Below are 14,023 nucleotides of genomic sequence, written 5' to 3'. Positions count from 1 at the left end.
AAATGTCCATTTGCATTCTGAAAGCACACTGCTTCTGACTGAGCCCCATTTTATTGATCTCAATACATACACAAAAAGAGAAAAGATCTGTATTTATATATTGCTTAACACACCCATGAGAAGTCTTTAAGAACTTGACAGCCAATAAAAGCATTTTTTAGTGTGGCCACTGTTGCATGGCAACAAAAGTTGCATTCAAATTGCTGTTTGTGGGAGCTTGCTGTGCACACTGTGACAATGACGAAATAATCCATTTTCTTTTTGAGTGATGTTGATTGAGGGATAAACATTGGCCATGTCACTGGGAAGAACTCTCCGGCATTCCCTTTGAGTGGTGACACAGGATCTTTTGCATCCATGTGAAAGGGTATACAGGGCCTCAGTTTATTACCTCAAAGAGCTAGAGTCTCCGGCAGGACTAAAGCTAACTTACAATGTGGGAAGACATTTCCGCAGCCAATTCTGTGTCAGGAGACAATATGGTTTCAGTTTTAGAAGATAGAAACCCTATGGATAGCTGGAGACTTCCCAATGTCTCAGTCTCTTAAACACTGATAAATGACATTCGAAACAATCATTTGTATTGATATACCACTACTGATAAAACAAAATATCAAGGCTTTTCACAGGAGTGCAATAAAATACCTTATCATGTAAAGAGCTATGAAGACAAAAGATTAAAGTAGTTGAGGTTTAAGAAATGCTCTAAAGGATGCGGGTCAGGGAGGAATTCCAGAGTATAGGGCCCAGACAGCTGAAGGCACGGTTACGGAACAATTAAAATCAGGGGTGCACAAGAGGCTAGAAGTAGAGGAACACAAAGTTCTTGGACAGTTGTGGGCTGGTGACTACACGGAGATGGGGGAGCATGGTCAGGATAGTATAGAGTGATATGAAAACAAGAATGCAAACTTTAAAACATGATGCAGTGCCATACCGGGTGTTGGTCAGCAAGCGTCAGGGTGGTTAGGTGAAAGGGATTTGGGATGAGATAGGGAACTGATTCAGAGAGAACAGTTAAAATAGACTGTACACAGACACTGAGTCACTTTAAACATTCTCTATCAAAAGGCATCATGTTCAATGCTGATTTTTAAAAAAATTTTATGTTAAAATTTACTTACAAATATTATTGACAAAACGTTCATTACTGTCCTCACCAACACTAAACTACAACGACATTGAATGAAAGAGAAAATAACCTCTTGAGAAATCTTGTTTTGAACAAACATGATCAAGACAGAAAACAATTTCAGCAGCAGGTTATTTTTGTTGTGTCCTCTAGTAGATTCAAGAGTGGCCCTGGAATATTTAATTTGACACAGTAAAGGAGATGGGGGTTTAGGGGTCCCTGGGGGAGAAATATTGATAGCCCAGTTCCAACTTAAGAGACTCAACACATCCATCCAAGACAAAGTGGCCTAGTTGACTGACATCCCATCCATCATCTTTCACACTCACTTCTTCTACCGCCGATGCAGAGTGGCATCGTTGTGTAACATTGCCAAGATACATGGCAACAATTCAAGGCCCATGACTTAGCACGTTCCAAACATGCAACTTCTCCCACCTAGAAGGAGCACAGCAAGTGCATGGGAACATCACCTGCAACCTCTCCTCCAAGCCACCAGCCACTATCCTAACTTCGAAATATATTGTTGTTCCTCCACATCGCTGGATCAAAAATCCTGAAATTCCATTCCTAACAACAAAACGTGATCCTACGTCAAGTAGACAGCATGCACAACAGAAATAATGCATGATAGAGTGAGAAGATCCACAGCATTTTGCTTTCAAAGGGGCTCTAGTTGTGCAGTAGTAGCATTCTTATCTCTGAACCAGGGGGTTCAATTCCCACCTGCATCAGAGATGCATAATATCATCTCTGAACAGAGCGATTAGAAAATACCGAAGAATAGAAAAGCTTATCATACAGACAAATCATATTAATTATGAAATATCTCTTTTCTCTGTGCCTGTTTGAGGATCTATAGCAAGGTAGACAAAATTTACTCAAGAGGCACACAGAATTGCAACAGAACAAGCCATTCAGCTGATCGTGTCTGCACCAGCACTTTCTTCTCATAACCCAGCATATTCTTCCTTTTCAAATAATCATGTAAATGACTTGCAAAGCCTTGACTGAGAATGTGGTAGAGGCAAGTTCAGTCAGCACCAGATTTTAACCATACACCGCTTTGATAGACAAAAGGTGAGAAGGATGCAAAAGTGGACTGATGGAAACCGAGGCTGGAGAAATCATAAGGCAGAACAAAGATATGGCAGATGAACTGAAGTAGTAGATTGCAACAATCTTTTTGGTGGAAGGCACAAGTAGCATACTAGAACTTCATGTGAGGCAGTGGTGTATATAGTGTCCATAACGAAGGAGAAAGTGCTGGGAAGCTGAAAGGTCAGAAGGTGGATAAATCACCCAGACTGGATGGACTACACCCCAGGGTTCCCAAGGAGATAGCTGAGGAGGATTGTGGAGGCATTGGTGGCGATCTTTCAGGAATCATTCAAGTCAGGAAGGGTCCTGGAGGACTGGAAAATATCTAATGTAACATCCCTGTTTAAGAAGGGACAGAGACAACCTGACCTCAGTCATTGGGAAAATGTTAAAGGATGAGATTACGGTATACTTCGAAGTGCATGGTAAAATAGAACTGTGTCAACATACTTTGTCAAGGGGAGATCGTGCCTGACAAATCTGTTGGAATTCTTTGAGAAGGTAACAAACAAATTAGACTAGGGATAGCTAGTGGACAGGATTTATTTGGATTTTCAGAAGGCCTTTGACATGATATCGCACAGGAAGGCTGTTAAATAAGATGAGCCTATGTTTTAAGGGCAAGATACTGGCATTTATGGAGGATTGGCTAATCATCAGGAGGTGGAGAGAAGGGATGAAGGGGTCCTTCTCAGGATGGCAGCCAGTGATTAATGGAGTACCACAAGGGTCAGCTTTGGGACCACAACTATTCACATTACACAGTAATGACCTGGATGAATGAATGAAAGCATTGTTAAGTTTGCAGGTGACACAAAGATAGGTGGAAGGACAGGTTGTGTTGGAGAACTTTGACAGGCTAGCAGAGTGGGCAAAGAAGTGATAGATGGAATACAATGTGGGAAAGTGAGAAGTTATGCACTTTGGTAGGAAGAATAGAGACAGAGACTATTTTCTAAATTGGGAAAGGCTTCAGAAAGCTGGAGAAAGGGACTTGGGCTTGTTGGTTCAGGATTCTCTTAGCATGCAGGTTCAGCTGGCAGTTAGGAAGGTAAATGCAATATTAACATTCATTTTGAGAGGGCTAGAATACAAAAGCAGAGAGTGGGGTGCTAGAAAAGCACAGCTGCTCAGGCAATATCTGAGGAGCAAGAGAATCGACATTTCAGGCATAAGCCCTTTATCAGGAATGGCTTATACCCGAAACATCGAATCTCCTGCTCCTCGACACGCTGTGCTTTTCCAGCACCATACTCTTGACTCTGATCTCCAGCATCTGTCGTCTTCACTTTCTCCTAGAAGAGCAGAGATACAAGTGCTGAGGCTGTATAAGGGTTACGTCAGACTGCATTTGGAAGACTGTAAACGGTTTTAGGCCCTGTATCTAACGGAGGATTGTGCTGGCATTGGAGGGGGTCTAGAGGAGGTTAACACGAATGATCCCAGGAATGAAGGGCTTGTCATACAAGGAGCAGCTGAGGACTTCAGGTCTGTACTCGATGGAGTTTTTCAAGGATTGTTTTGGTGAGGGGGGTTCTACTTGAAACTAATAGAATACTGAGAGGCCTGGAAAGAGTGGGCATGAAGAAAATGTTTCCACTGGTAGGAAAAATTCTGACCCGAAGGCAAAGACTCAGTGAAGGGACAACCCTTGAGCACTGAGATGAGGAGGAATTTCTTCAGCTAGAGGGTGGTGAATCTGTGGAACTCACTGCTACGGAAAAATGTGGAGGTCAAGTAGTTGAATGTGTTTAAGACAGAGTTAGAGAGGCTCTTGGTTAGTAAGAATATTAAAGGTTATGGACAGAAAGTAGGACAATGGGATCGACAAACACACTAGCTGTAAGAAAATGACAGAGACAAAAAGAACTGCAGATGCTGGAATCCAAGGCAGACAAGTAGGAGGCTGGAAGAACACAGCAAGCCAGGCAGCATCTGATGGTGGAAAGTCAACACTGACTTCTCTATCTCAGTAATAAAATGACAGAGCAGACTCTGCACCTACTGCTTATGGTTTTATGGTGAAATCCAATCGAATGCTGAACTTCTTAAGAATTGGGTTCAACCTATAATTGATATGTTCTACCAGCTCGAGTGAAAATTTCAGAAGACAAATGTACTGAAGTAAAAACAAAGATATTTACACAGCCACAGATTGCTTTCACATCCTTCCCAAATTGCTGTGTCCAGTTTTGGGATTCAGTCGAGGCCTTCCTCTGCATTCCTCAATTTTGGCCTCTTGAGCATCTCTAACATTTGTACCTCATTCTCTAAACCTCTGTCTCTCCGTTTCTCTACCTCCTTGAAGATACTCCTGAAGATCTCCAACCAAGCTTTTGACCATCTGCCCTATAACCCCTTATGTAGTTTGGTGCTACACTATTTGATAAGGCTCCTGTGAAATGTCTCGAGTTGTTTTACTGCATTAAAAGTGCTACATCAGTGGTACAGAGACAGAATGTTTTCCTTCTTGGAGAACATGCGCTCACACAAATTATTTTTGAAAAAAAATCACCAGAAACTGGTGAAGTAATTACTCACTTGCTATTCGCATAATAATGTAGCGCACATGAAGGCCAGTCAGTCCATTGTGCCTGTGCTGACTAGTTCCACTTTACTGTTCTTGCCACACTGTATGATCTTCTGCTCATTATTGGCCAATACTTCATCCTGACCAGTTTGTTCAGCAAGTTTTAGTCAGTGGTGGTATTCTGTTGAAGAACCTTCTCAGTTTGGAGGGACTGTCTTACAAGCAAAGATATGTAGGTTGGGACTCTATTCATTGGAGTTGTGAAGAATGCAAGGAAATCTGATTGAAACATATTGGATTCTAAAGAGGACTGAAAGGGTAAACGCTGAAAGGATGTTTCCATTGTTGGGAATGTCTCGGAATAGGGCATGGTGTCAGAATAAAGGGCCACCAATTTAAGACGAGGTAAGGAAGAAATTAATGTCTCGGAATAGGGCATGGTGTCAGAATAAAGGGCCACCAATTTAAGACGAGGTAAGGAAGAAATTCTTTGGAGGGTTAAGCATTTGGAACTCTGTCACAGAAAAATGTGGGCAGAGTCCTAGTGTATATTTGAGGTTGAGATTCTTGATAAGTAGGAGAAATCAAATATTATAGTGAAAAGGCAGGAAAGTGAACATGGTGAATGTTGGCTCAGCTAGGACCCTATTGAATGGTGGAGCAGGCAAGGGGCCCAATGGCTATTCCTGTTCCTATTTCTTATGGTCTAATGAGGCAAATCTCAAAGTCTACCTTGGCTGGAATAGAAAACAAACACATGCGATTGACATTATTATGAAGCGCACATTTAGCCATATGGTCAATTGAGCTAACCAGCAACAACCCTTCTCCAGTGCAACGATCATTTCCCTCATAGCTATGTAATTTATTCCCCTTCGAATATTTATCCCCCTTCGAATATTTATCCAAATCCTTTAAAGACCTACTGCTGGTTATGTTTCCACTGCACTTTCAGGCAGTCCATTCCTGACCGCAATAACTCACTAAGGACAATTTTTACATCCGGTCTTTGACAATCCTCATAAATGTGCGCCTGGTCACCAAACCTCTGGTTGTTGCAAACTGATTCTCATTATTTATTCAAAATATCTCTGAATTCTGCAAAACTCTATCAAATCTCTCAAGTCTCTCTCTGCACAAAGGGGAGCATCCCTATGGGGAATTCATAATGTCACGAATAAGATGTTAAAATGAGGCTGTCAGCCTTCCCAGGCTAATGCAAAACATCCTACAGCAGTATTTTGAAGAGAGAGGTTGTTAACCCAGCTGGTCTTGGTCAATATCTATTCTTCAATCAATGCCACAAGAACAGAATATGACAGTCTTAATGGTCATTATCACATTGCTGCTTGTGAGAGCTTGCTGTGCGCAAATATGCTGCTAAAACTGCAATTTTCCATCCGTAAGTACTTGATTGACTATGAAGCATTCTGTAGCCTGGCTGGTGGTGCTACAGAAATGCAAGCATTTTAGTTTCGTTACTATACCAGGCGCTACATTTCAGAAATAATTCATTTGGGATCAAATCACAGAAGGTTTACAGCCCAGAAAGTAGCCACTCAGTCCCTTAGGCTGCATTGCCAATCTGCTTTAAGTTTCATTCTAACTGGCACTGAGGCCTCAGCATAGCCCATCGAACAGTGCACTTAGCACTTCATTAAAGAGATAGGGAGTCAGCCAGCATCCAGATTTATATCCCTTGACCCTTGAAGTCTTTCCTCTGAGGAGTTATGACTGCACTCCTGGATAGTCTACTATAAGGCATAGAGTTCGCTGTTCTTAATTGGTCGAAGAATAGTTTGCCGAGATTTGTACTTAATATAATTGCTGTTGCATAAGCATTTCCTGATTCTCCTGTCCAATTGGGTTGTTCCCAACACCACCTACAAACATCCAAAGAAGGTACAGAAGGCTATTTTACTGGTCCCTCCCTGAACAATCAATGTTGAAAATGCAGGAAATGACAGAATGACAAGAAATTTTATGATGAGTCTCTACACAAGATACCAAAGGGCAATTGTTTACTTAGATTACTTACGATTACTTACAGTGTGGAAACAGGCCCTTCAGCCCAACAAGTCCACATCGACCCGCTGAAGCGCACCCTCCCAGACCCATTCCCCTACATTTACCCCTGCACCTAACACTACGGGCAATTTAGCATGGCCAATTCACCTAACCTGCACATTTTTGGACTTTGGGAGGAAACCGGAGCACCCCGGAGGAAACCCACGCAGACACGGGGAGAATGTGCAAACTCCACACAGTCAGTCACCTGAGGCGGGAATTGAACCCGGGTCTCTGGCACTGTGAGGCAGCAGTGCTAACCACTGTGCCACCCATTTACTGTTTAAATTAAATACAAGCAGAGATGGTACCCTGGTGACATTGTTGGACTCGTAATCCAGAGGTCTGAACTAACCCTCAGAGTTCAAATCTCACCATGGCAGCCAGAGGAATTTAAATTTAAAATTCTGGAATATATAGCCAATCTCAGATTGCAAGAAGATGTTCATAAAACCCATCGGATTCACTACAGTACTCTAGGGAAGGAAACATGCTGTCCAGTCATTCCTGTAATTATTTTATTCTGCTGACCTCCAAGATCTGTGCACAGTTGCTTATAGAACTAGTATGTTGCCATGCTGATCGGTGGGCGGAACTTCCCAGCAGCGGTGCAGCTTGGAGAGAATGTTGATCCTGATCCAGCCTGACTTACATGTGACTCCGCAGCCACAGCATTGCGGTTCTGCACTGTACTTAGCGAAGCATTCAGGAGAAAGCAAAGACTGCAGATGTTGGAGCTCAGAGTCGAGTGTGTAGTGCTGGAAAAGCACAGCAGGTCAGGCAGTGTCGGAGGAGCAGTAGAATCGACGTTTCAGGCATAAACTCTTCATCAGGAATGAGACTTGTGGGTTGGGGCTGAGAGATAAATGGGAGGGAGGGTGCAAGCAGCTGGGAAAACTATAGGTGGAAAGTGAGGGAGAAGGAGATAGATCGGGGGGGGGCGAAAGAGTGATGGACGGGTCCGGAGGGTGGTGCCGAGTTAGTGGCTTGGGACTGGGATAATGTGGGGGGAGGAGAAATGAGGAAGCTGTTGAAATTCACATTTATCCCATGTGGTTGCAGGATCCCAAGGCGGAATACGAGGCGCTCCTCCTCCAGGCATCGGGTGGTAACGGTTTGGTGGTGGAGGCGGCCCAGGACCTGCATGCCCTTGATGGAGTGGGAGGGGGAGTTGATGTGTTCAGACATGGGGCAGTGGGGTTGGTGGGTGTGAGTGTTTCAGAGATGTTCTCTGAAATGATCCGCAAGAAGGTGTCCTGTCTCCCTGATATAGAAGAGACCACACCGGGTGCAATGGATGCAGTAGATGTGCAGGTAAATTTCTGACGGATGTGCAAGGATTCCTTGGGGCCTTGGATGGTGGTGAGGGGAGTGGTGTGGGCACAGATTTTGCACTTCTTGCAGTGGCAGGGAAAGGTGCCAGGAGTGGGGTGAGGGCTGGTGGGGGGGGTGTCGACCTGCCAAGGGATTTGCAGATGGAATGGTCTTTTTGGAATGTTGATAGGGGTGGGGAATAAAGTATATCTGTAGTGGTGGGGTCGGTTTGGAGGTGGCGGAGGTTGGTGGGGTAGAAGGTGAGAACTGGGGGGGGGGTTCTGTCCTTGTTACATTGGGAGGGGTGGGGTTCAAGGGTGGTAGTGTGTGAAGTGGAGGAGATGCACTGGAGTGCATTGTCAACCACGTGGGAAGGCATTCAGTTCAAGGCGTTCTTGGAGGTATACAATAAAGGCAGACCTTGCCACTAATACCCACATTGCACACAAGAATAAAGAGAAAAAATCTCTGCCAGTTTGACATCAGCTATTTTGAGACTTGAAAACTCCTTATATGTCAAACCAATAGTATTTTGGCACTGAAAATATTTCATGCCCTTTTCATAAGTCCACCCATTGTTTTCTACAAACAGAGCAGTTCTACATCTCCAGGTGCTCAAAGCTTGAACCCTGCAAGAGTACCTTATGCCCTCACTACACCTCTTCATTTCCTCATTCTTTCACTTAATAATCAACTGAACAGTCATCGGAGGACCCACCGTAGATGACACTGCCTCCCACATATCATGTTTGTCATGGGAAGGTGTCTGAGAGTCAGAGGTGTACAACTTGAAACAGACCCGTCCATGCCAACCAGATATCCCAATCCAATCTAGTCCCACCTGCCAGCACCCGGCCCATATCCCTCCAAACCCTGCCTATTCATATACCCATCCAAATGCCTTTTAATTGTACCAGCCTCCACCACATCTTTTGGCAGCTCATTCCATACACGTACCACCCTCTGCGTGAAAAAGTTGCCCTTAGGTCTCTTTTATATCTTTCCCCTCTCACCCTAAACATATGCCTTCTAGTTCTGGACTCCCCGACCCCAGGGAAAAGACTTTGTCTATTTACCCTATCCATGCCAACGTAATTTTGTAAACCTCTATAAGGTCACCCCTCCGACGCTCCAGGAAAAACAGCCCCAGCCTGTTCAGCCTCTTCCTATAGCTCAAATCCTCCAATCCTCCTTCACTACATCATTGTAGGAAACCATTTGGCCCATCAAGTCCAGGTCAGTTCACTATTGCAATCCACTCAGTATCCCCAGAGCCCTGCAAATTTAGCTTGTGCCCATCCAATCTTCTTTTGAAACCATAGTTGTTCTTAGTTTCCACCAACCTTGTGGACAGAGTTCCAGGTCATTACCACTCAACGTTCTTCCTCACATTCCCAATAGCTCTTGTTCAAAATCATAAATCCATGTCCCCTAGTTCTTGATGATCAGCTAATGGGAATGGCTTTCCTATGTCTAATTTATCTAACCTTGTCATAATTCTATCAAAAAATTTACCACCAGCCTCATTTGCACAATACTGTAAAACTCAACATAGCTCAGAGGCAACATTTTCCTGGAAGGCTCAGAGATTCAAGTGGACAGAGCAACAAAGAGATCCAGGAATACCTTAATATATAAGCATCACAGATTGATCAAGCTTTAACAAAAATCTAGAGGAATAATGTCAGAGTTACAGACCTTTGGCTAGGCCACAAGGATCCCTCGTGCACCCTGTCCATTCTGCAGCCAGGGCTGCGAAGCACTGGAGAAAGTACAGAACAGATTTGCAAGGATGTTGAGAAAATCAAGAGGATACAACTATTGGGAAAAGGTAAATCAAGCTCCCAGGCAAAAAGACCTAAGAGATGATATGACAGAAGCCTTGGAAATTATGAAGAGATTCAATGGAGAGAATGAGGAGAATCTATAAATGGAGAAATGAGTTTCAAAGAGAACAATGATTCTGGATATTGGATAGATACTGACAAGAACATCCCAGAAAGAATTCCTCAGCTCTTCCACAAATGAAGAATAATTGTTTCCTTTGTCAATAGAATGAGAAAGACACCAGTGATTTCATTCTTCATCCGTGATTTTAAATTATATTTCAAATGTATAATGTGTGTGTGCGGTTATGCCAGTGCAGTGCTCCTCCAGTACTGCATTGATGCAGAAGCCATCTTTCAAATGAGATGTTAAATGAAGGCTCAAACACCCTGTTTGGGTGGATATAAAAAATTGCAAGGTACTATCGTGGGGAGAATGATAATGTCACTGGGCTATTAATTCAGGGGCTAAGATTGTTGATAAGAGGGAACATGGGTTTACAGCAGCTGGAGTCCAAATAGAATTGAAATATACAAATCCGAAATATAAAATTAATCTCAGAAATGGCTTCCACACCATTGATTACTGTAAAAATGTTTATTAATCTCCCTTCAGGAGAGGAGATCTGACACCCTTACCCAGTTTGCCTTCCAAGCAACTCCAGACCAACAATGACCTGGTTGACTTTAACTGCAGTCTGAAACGGTCAAGCAAGCAATTGCAGTTCAAGGGCAATTAAGGATAGGCAACAAAAGGTGGCCTTGCTAATGACACCCACATCCCCTGGAAAACTACAACTGTTATAAAAGAACAGCAGTGGGGTCCTCCTCTGTGTTCTGGACAATAATTAACCCTCAATCACACAACACAAAAGCAGATTATTTGGTCATTATCACAAAGCTGTTTGTGGAAGCATGCTCTGTCTAAATTTGCAACTGCATTTCCCCATATTGTGATAGTGTTTAAAAAGTACTTCATTGACAGAGAAGCACTTTGACATGCTGAAAATATAAAATATAAATGCAAACCTTTTTAAAATTTATCTCTCTTATGCCACGTGGCTTAAATAACTCACAGCAGTAAGCATTTTGTGCAGACATCAGCACAAAGTGAACTCAAGTTCAAGAGTTCTGATTGTATATGCTGTAACCAAGTGGCTCATAGTCCTTCTACTTTCACTTCTGTTTGCATAAGGCTTTCATATTCCTTCAAAGTACAGATAAAGATATTTTCTAAACAACCTGGTCAAAGAACCTCTGGAGCAAGTGAGACCTGAACCCATGTATCCTGGTTCAAGGATAAATGTAAAGTCACTGTAACTCCAGAGGGGAGACACAACTGGTGGGGGGGAAAGAGTGGGGGGTTTACCTGGGGGTCACCACATCTCAGGCAATGGGAGAGATTGAGAAGACTCCTTAACGATAATTTCAACAGTGTGAGAATTGAATCTGCACTACTGGCATCACTCTGCATCACAAACCAGTTGTTCAGCCAATTGAGCTATCTAACTGAGTCAGTTCAACCAAAACTCCACGCATTTCTACCTTAAAAATATTCAAAGATTTGTTTCCAATGTCTTTTCAGGAACAGAGCTCCAGACAGACTCAATCCTCTAAGAGGAAAACATTTTGCCTTAACACAGATAAGAGTGGCATGATGGCTCAGTGGTTTGCACTGCTGCCTCTCAGCACCAGGGACCTGGGTTTGATTCCAGCCTTGGGTGACTGTCTGTGTGGAGTTTACACATTCTCTGCATGTCTGCTTGGGTTTCTTCCCACAATCAAAAGACGTGCAGGTGAGATGAATTTGCCATGCTACATCACCTGTCGTGTTCAAGGACATGTAGGTTAGGTGTATTCATCAGGGGTAAACGTAGAATACTAGGGTAGGGAATGAGTCCAGGAGGGTTACTCTTCGGAGGGTTTGTGTGAACTTGTTGGGCCAAATGGCTTGTTTCCATACTGTAGGGATTCTATGATGGCATACATATCATATATATCATCTCCAACGAGACAATCTAACCACCCTCCCCTTGACATTCAATAGTGATATCATCATTGAATTCTCCCATTAACAACATCCGGGGGGTGGGGGCGTTACCATTGACCAGAACTCAACTGGGCTCACTACATATACACTGTGGCTACAACAGCAGGTTAGAAGAAAGGCAAAGTTAAAAATCACAACACCAGGTTATAGTCCAACAGGTTTAATTGGAAGCACACTAACTTTCGGAGCGACGCTCCTTTATCAGGTGATTGTGGAGGGCTCGATCGTAACAGAATTTATAGCAAAAATTTGCAGTGTGATGTAAGTGAAATTATACATTGAAAAATTGATTGTCTGTTAAGCCTTTCATCTGTTAGAATACAGTGATAGAATACAGTGAAAGAAGTGAAACACCCCAGTCCAACACCGGCATCTCCAAATCAGAAGAAAGGCAGTGAGACTTGTCTGGCATTTGAATTAATGAACTGAAGAGAATAACTCACCTCCTGACTCCCCAAAGCCTCTCTACCATCTGCAAGACAAGTCAGGAGTGTGGTAGAATACTCCCCGCTTGCTTGGATGGGTATAACTCCAGCAACACTCATTAGGTGACAGAGGCTTTAACGAACTCTGCCCTCCACTCCTGGTAAACTACACACTTTTCCCACCCAAACCCCTCCCACTATATGCCTCAGAGACTCTTATGCCTCTTAACCTTTAAATACTTTCATTCCAAACTTTCAGTTGAGTCACCTGCCATGGCTCATTCTTTTTTCCTAACCTCAACTGTGTAGCATTTATTTGAAACGGTGGTATGGCACAATGAAATTGGTTCGAAGCCTAAAGTGCAAACATTAATTCTTCGGCGCAAGTAAATCATTGTCTGGCTATATTTGGTTTAATTAGCACATCTGCTTTTTTTTTCCCACATAGCAGTCAAACGCAGACAACCAACAAGTTAATGCAGAATTACACGTCACTTAAACAAAACCTTCAGTGTTCGAACTGTATATGCACGTTGTACTCCACAGATTGGTCCCCACCCCCTATGATTTGACAAAGCTGGTTTACTTTTGCAACCGGTCAAATGATTCCTTCAGAGGTTTCAGTTTTGCCTCAACATTCGTTCAACCATAAATGAGAGCCGTTTTTTTTAAAAAGAAGTTTTACTTCTCCTAAAGCAGTTGCAACAAGATTTCTTGAACTGCCCTTACTTCAACTTCCTCCCACAGTGAGAGTTCTGCATTTATTCTGGTGCAACATGCATTTCCAAAATAAAAATTAAGGTTAAATAAAAGACAGAAGAGGCAACTACAATTTATCTGTGATTATCAGCAGGGTTTTAACCAATAATTGTGCCTGGATACATGCAGTGTAAATAAAACAAATGAGAAACATTCACAGCCTAATGAGGAGGAATAAAATAATCACATCTGAGAAAATGAAAAATTGTGTGTCAGAAATATATAGATTTGTTTAACTGAAAAAAAGAACAGAGAAAGAAGAGATGATAAACATCTATGAAGTGGTTCAGTAAGGAACTTCGCAGCCTGAATGAATAGGGGAATAAAAGAGAAATCACATCACACAGAATTTTAAACAATACAATTATTCACAACTGAATAAAGCCTCAAACAAGTATAAAAACATATCAACCTACTGAAATAAAATGAAACAGCAAATCAAAAAACAAGGAGAATTAACAAAAGGCGATTGGGGAAAGGGCAGAAGGTGGTAACGAACAGAAAGTGAACAACCAGGTTAATTGCAACATCTTAAAATACCTATACTTTTTTAAAACATTTACTGTATAGAAACATAATACTTAACATAAAAATAAAAAATGTAATTACATATAATACATTAATATTAAAATATAAAAGATGATAGAATAACTAGACTAATTTGGGGAAGAGAGGTAGCATATATAAAAAGCGAGAGAAGAGACAGACTGATGAAAAAGGAGAGACAATAAAGGGAGTGATAAAAGAGAAAGATGCATTTTATGAAGAGTTTCTAAAGAGCTGAACAACTATGATAAAAAGCAAGAAGGGACAGTAAAA

At 42.3% G+C, this 14,023-nt stretch overlaps 1 protein-coding gene across 1 annotated transcript in view; it reads right to left on the bottom strand.

The window, feature by feature from the left end:
* sptlc3 (serine palmitoyltransferase, long chain base subunit 3) overlaps positions 1-12,580 on the bottom strand; it is a 118,881-nt gene extending 106,301 nt beyond the window's left edge. Inside the window, exon 1 of the mRNA XM_043696626.1 lies at positions 12,464-12,580. Within this exon, the coding sequence (XP_043552561.1) occupies positions 12,464-12,565 (102 nt within the window). The 5' untranslated portion in view covers positions 12,566-12,580. The remainder of the gene's footprint in view (positions 1-12,463) is intronic.
* Between the last annotated feature and the right edge of the window lie 1,443 nt (positions 12,581-14,023).

Source organism: Chiloscyllium plagiosum, chromosome 9 (assembly GCF_004010195.1).
Source record: "Chiloscyllium plagiosum isolate BGI_BamShark_2017 chromosome 9, ASM401019v2, whole genome shotgun sequence".
NCBI lineage: Eukaryota > Metazoa > Chordata > Chondrichthyes > Orectolobiformes > Hemiscylliidae > Chiloscyllium > Chiloscyllium plagiosum.
This window is presented reverse-complemented; position numbering and strand designations above follow the sequence as displayed.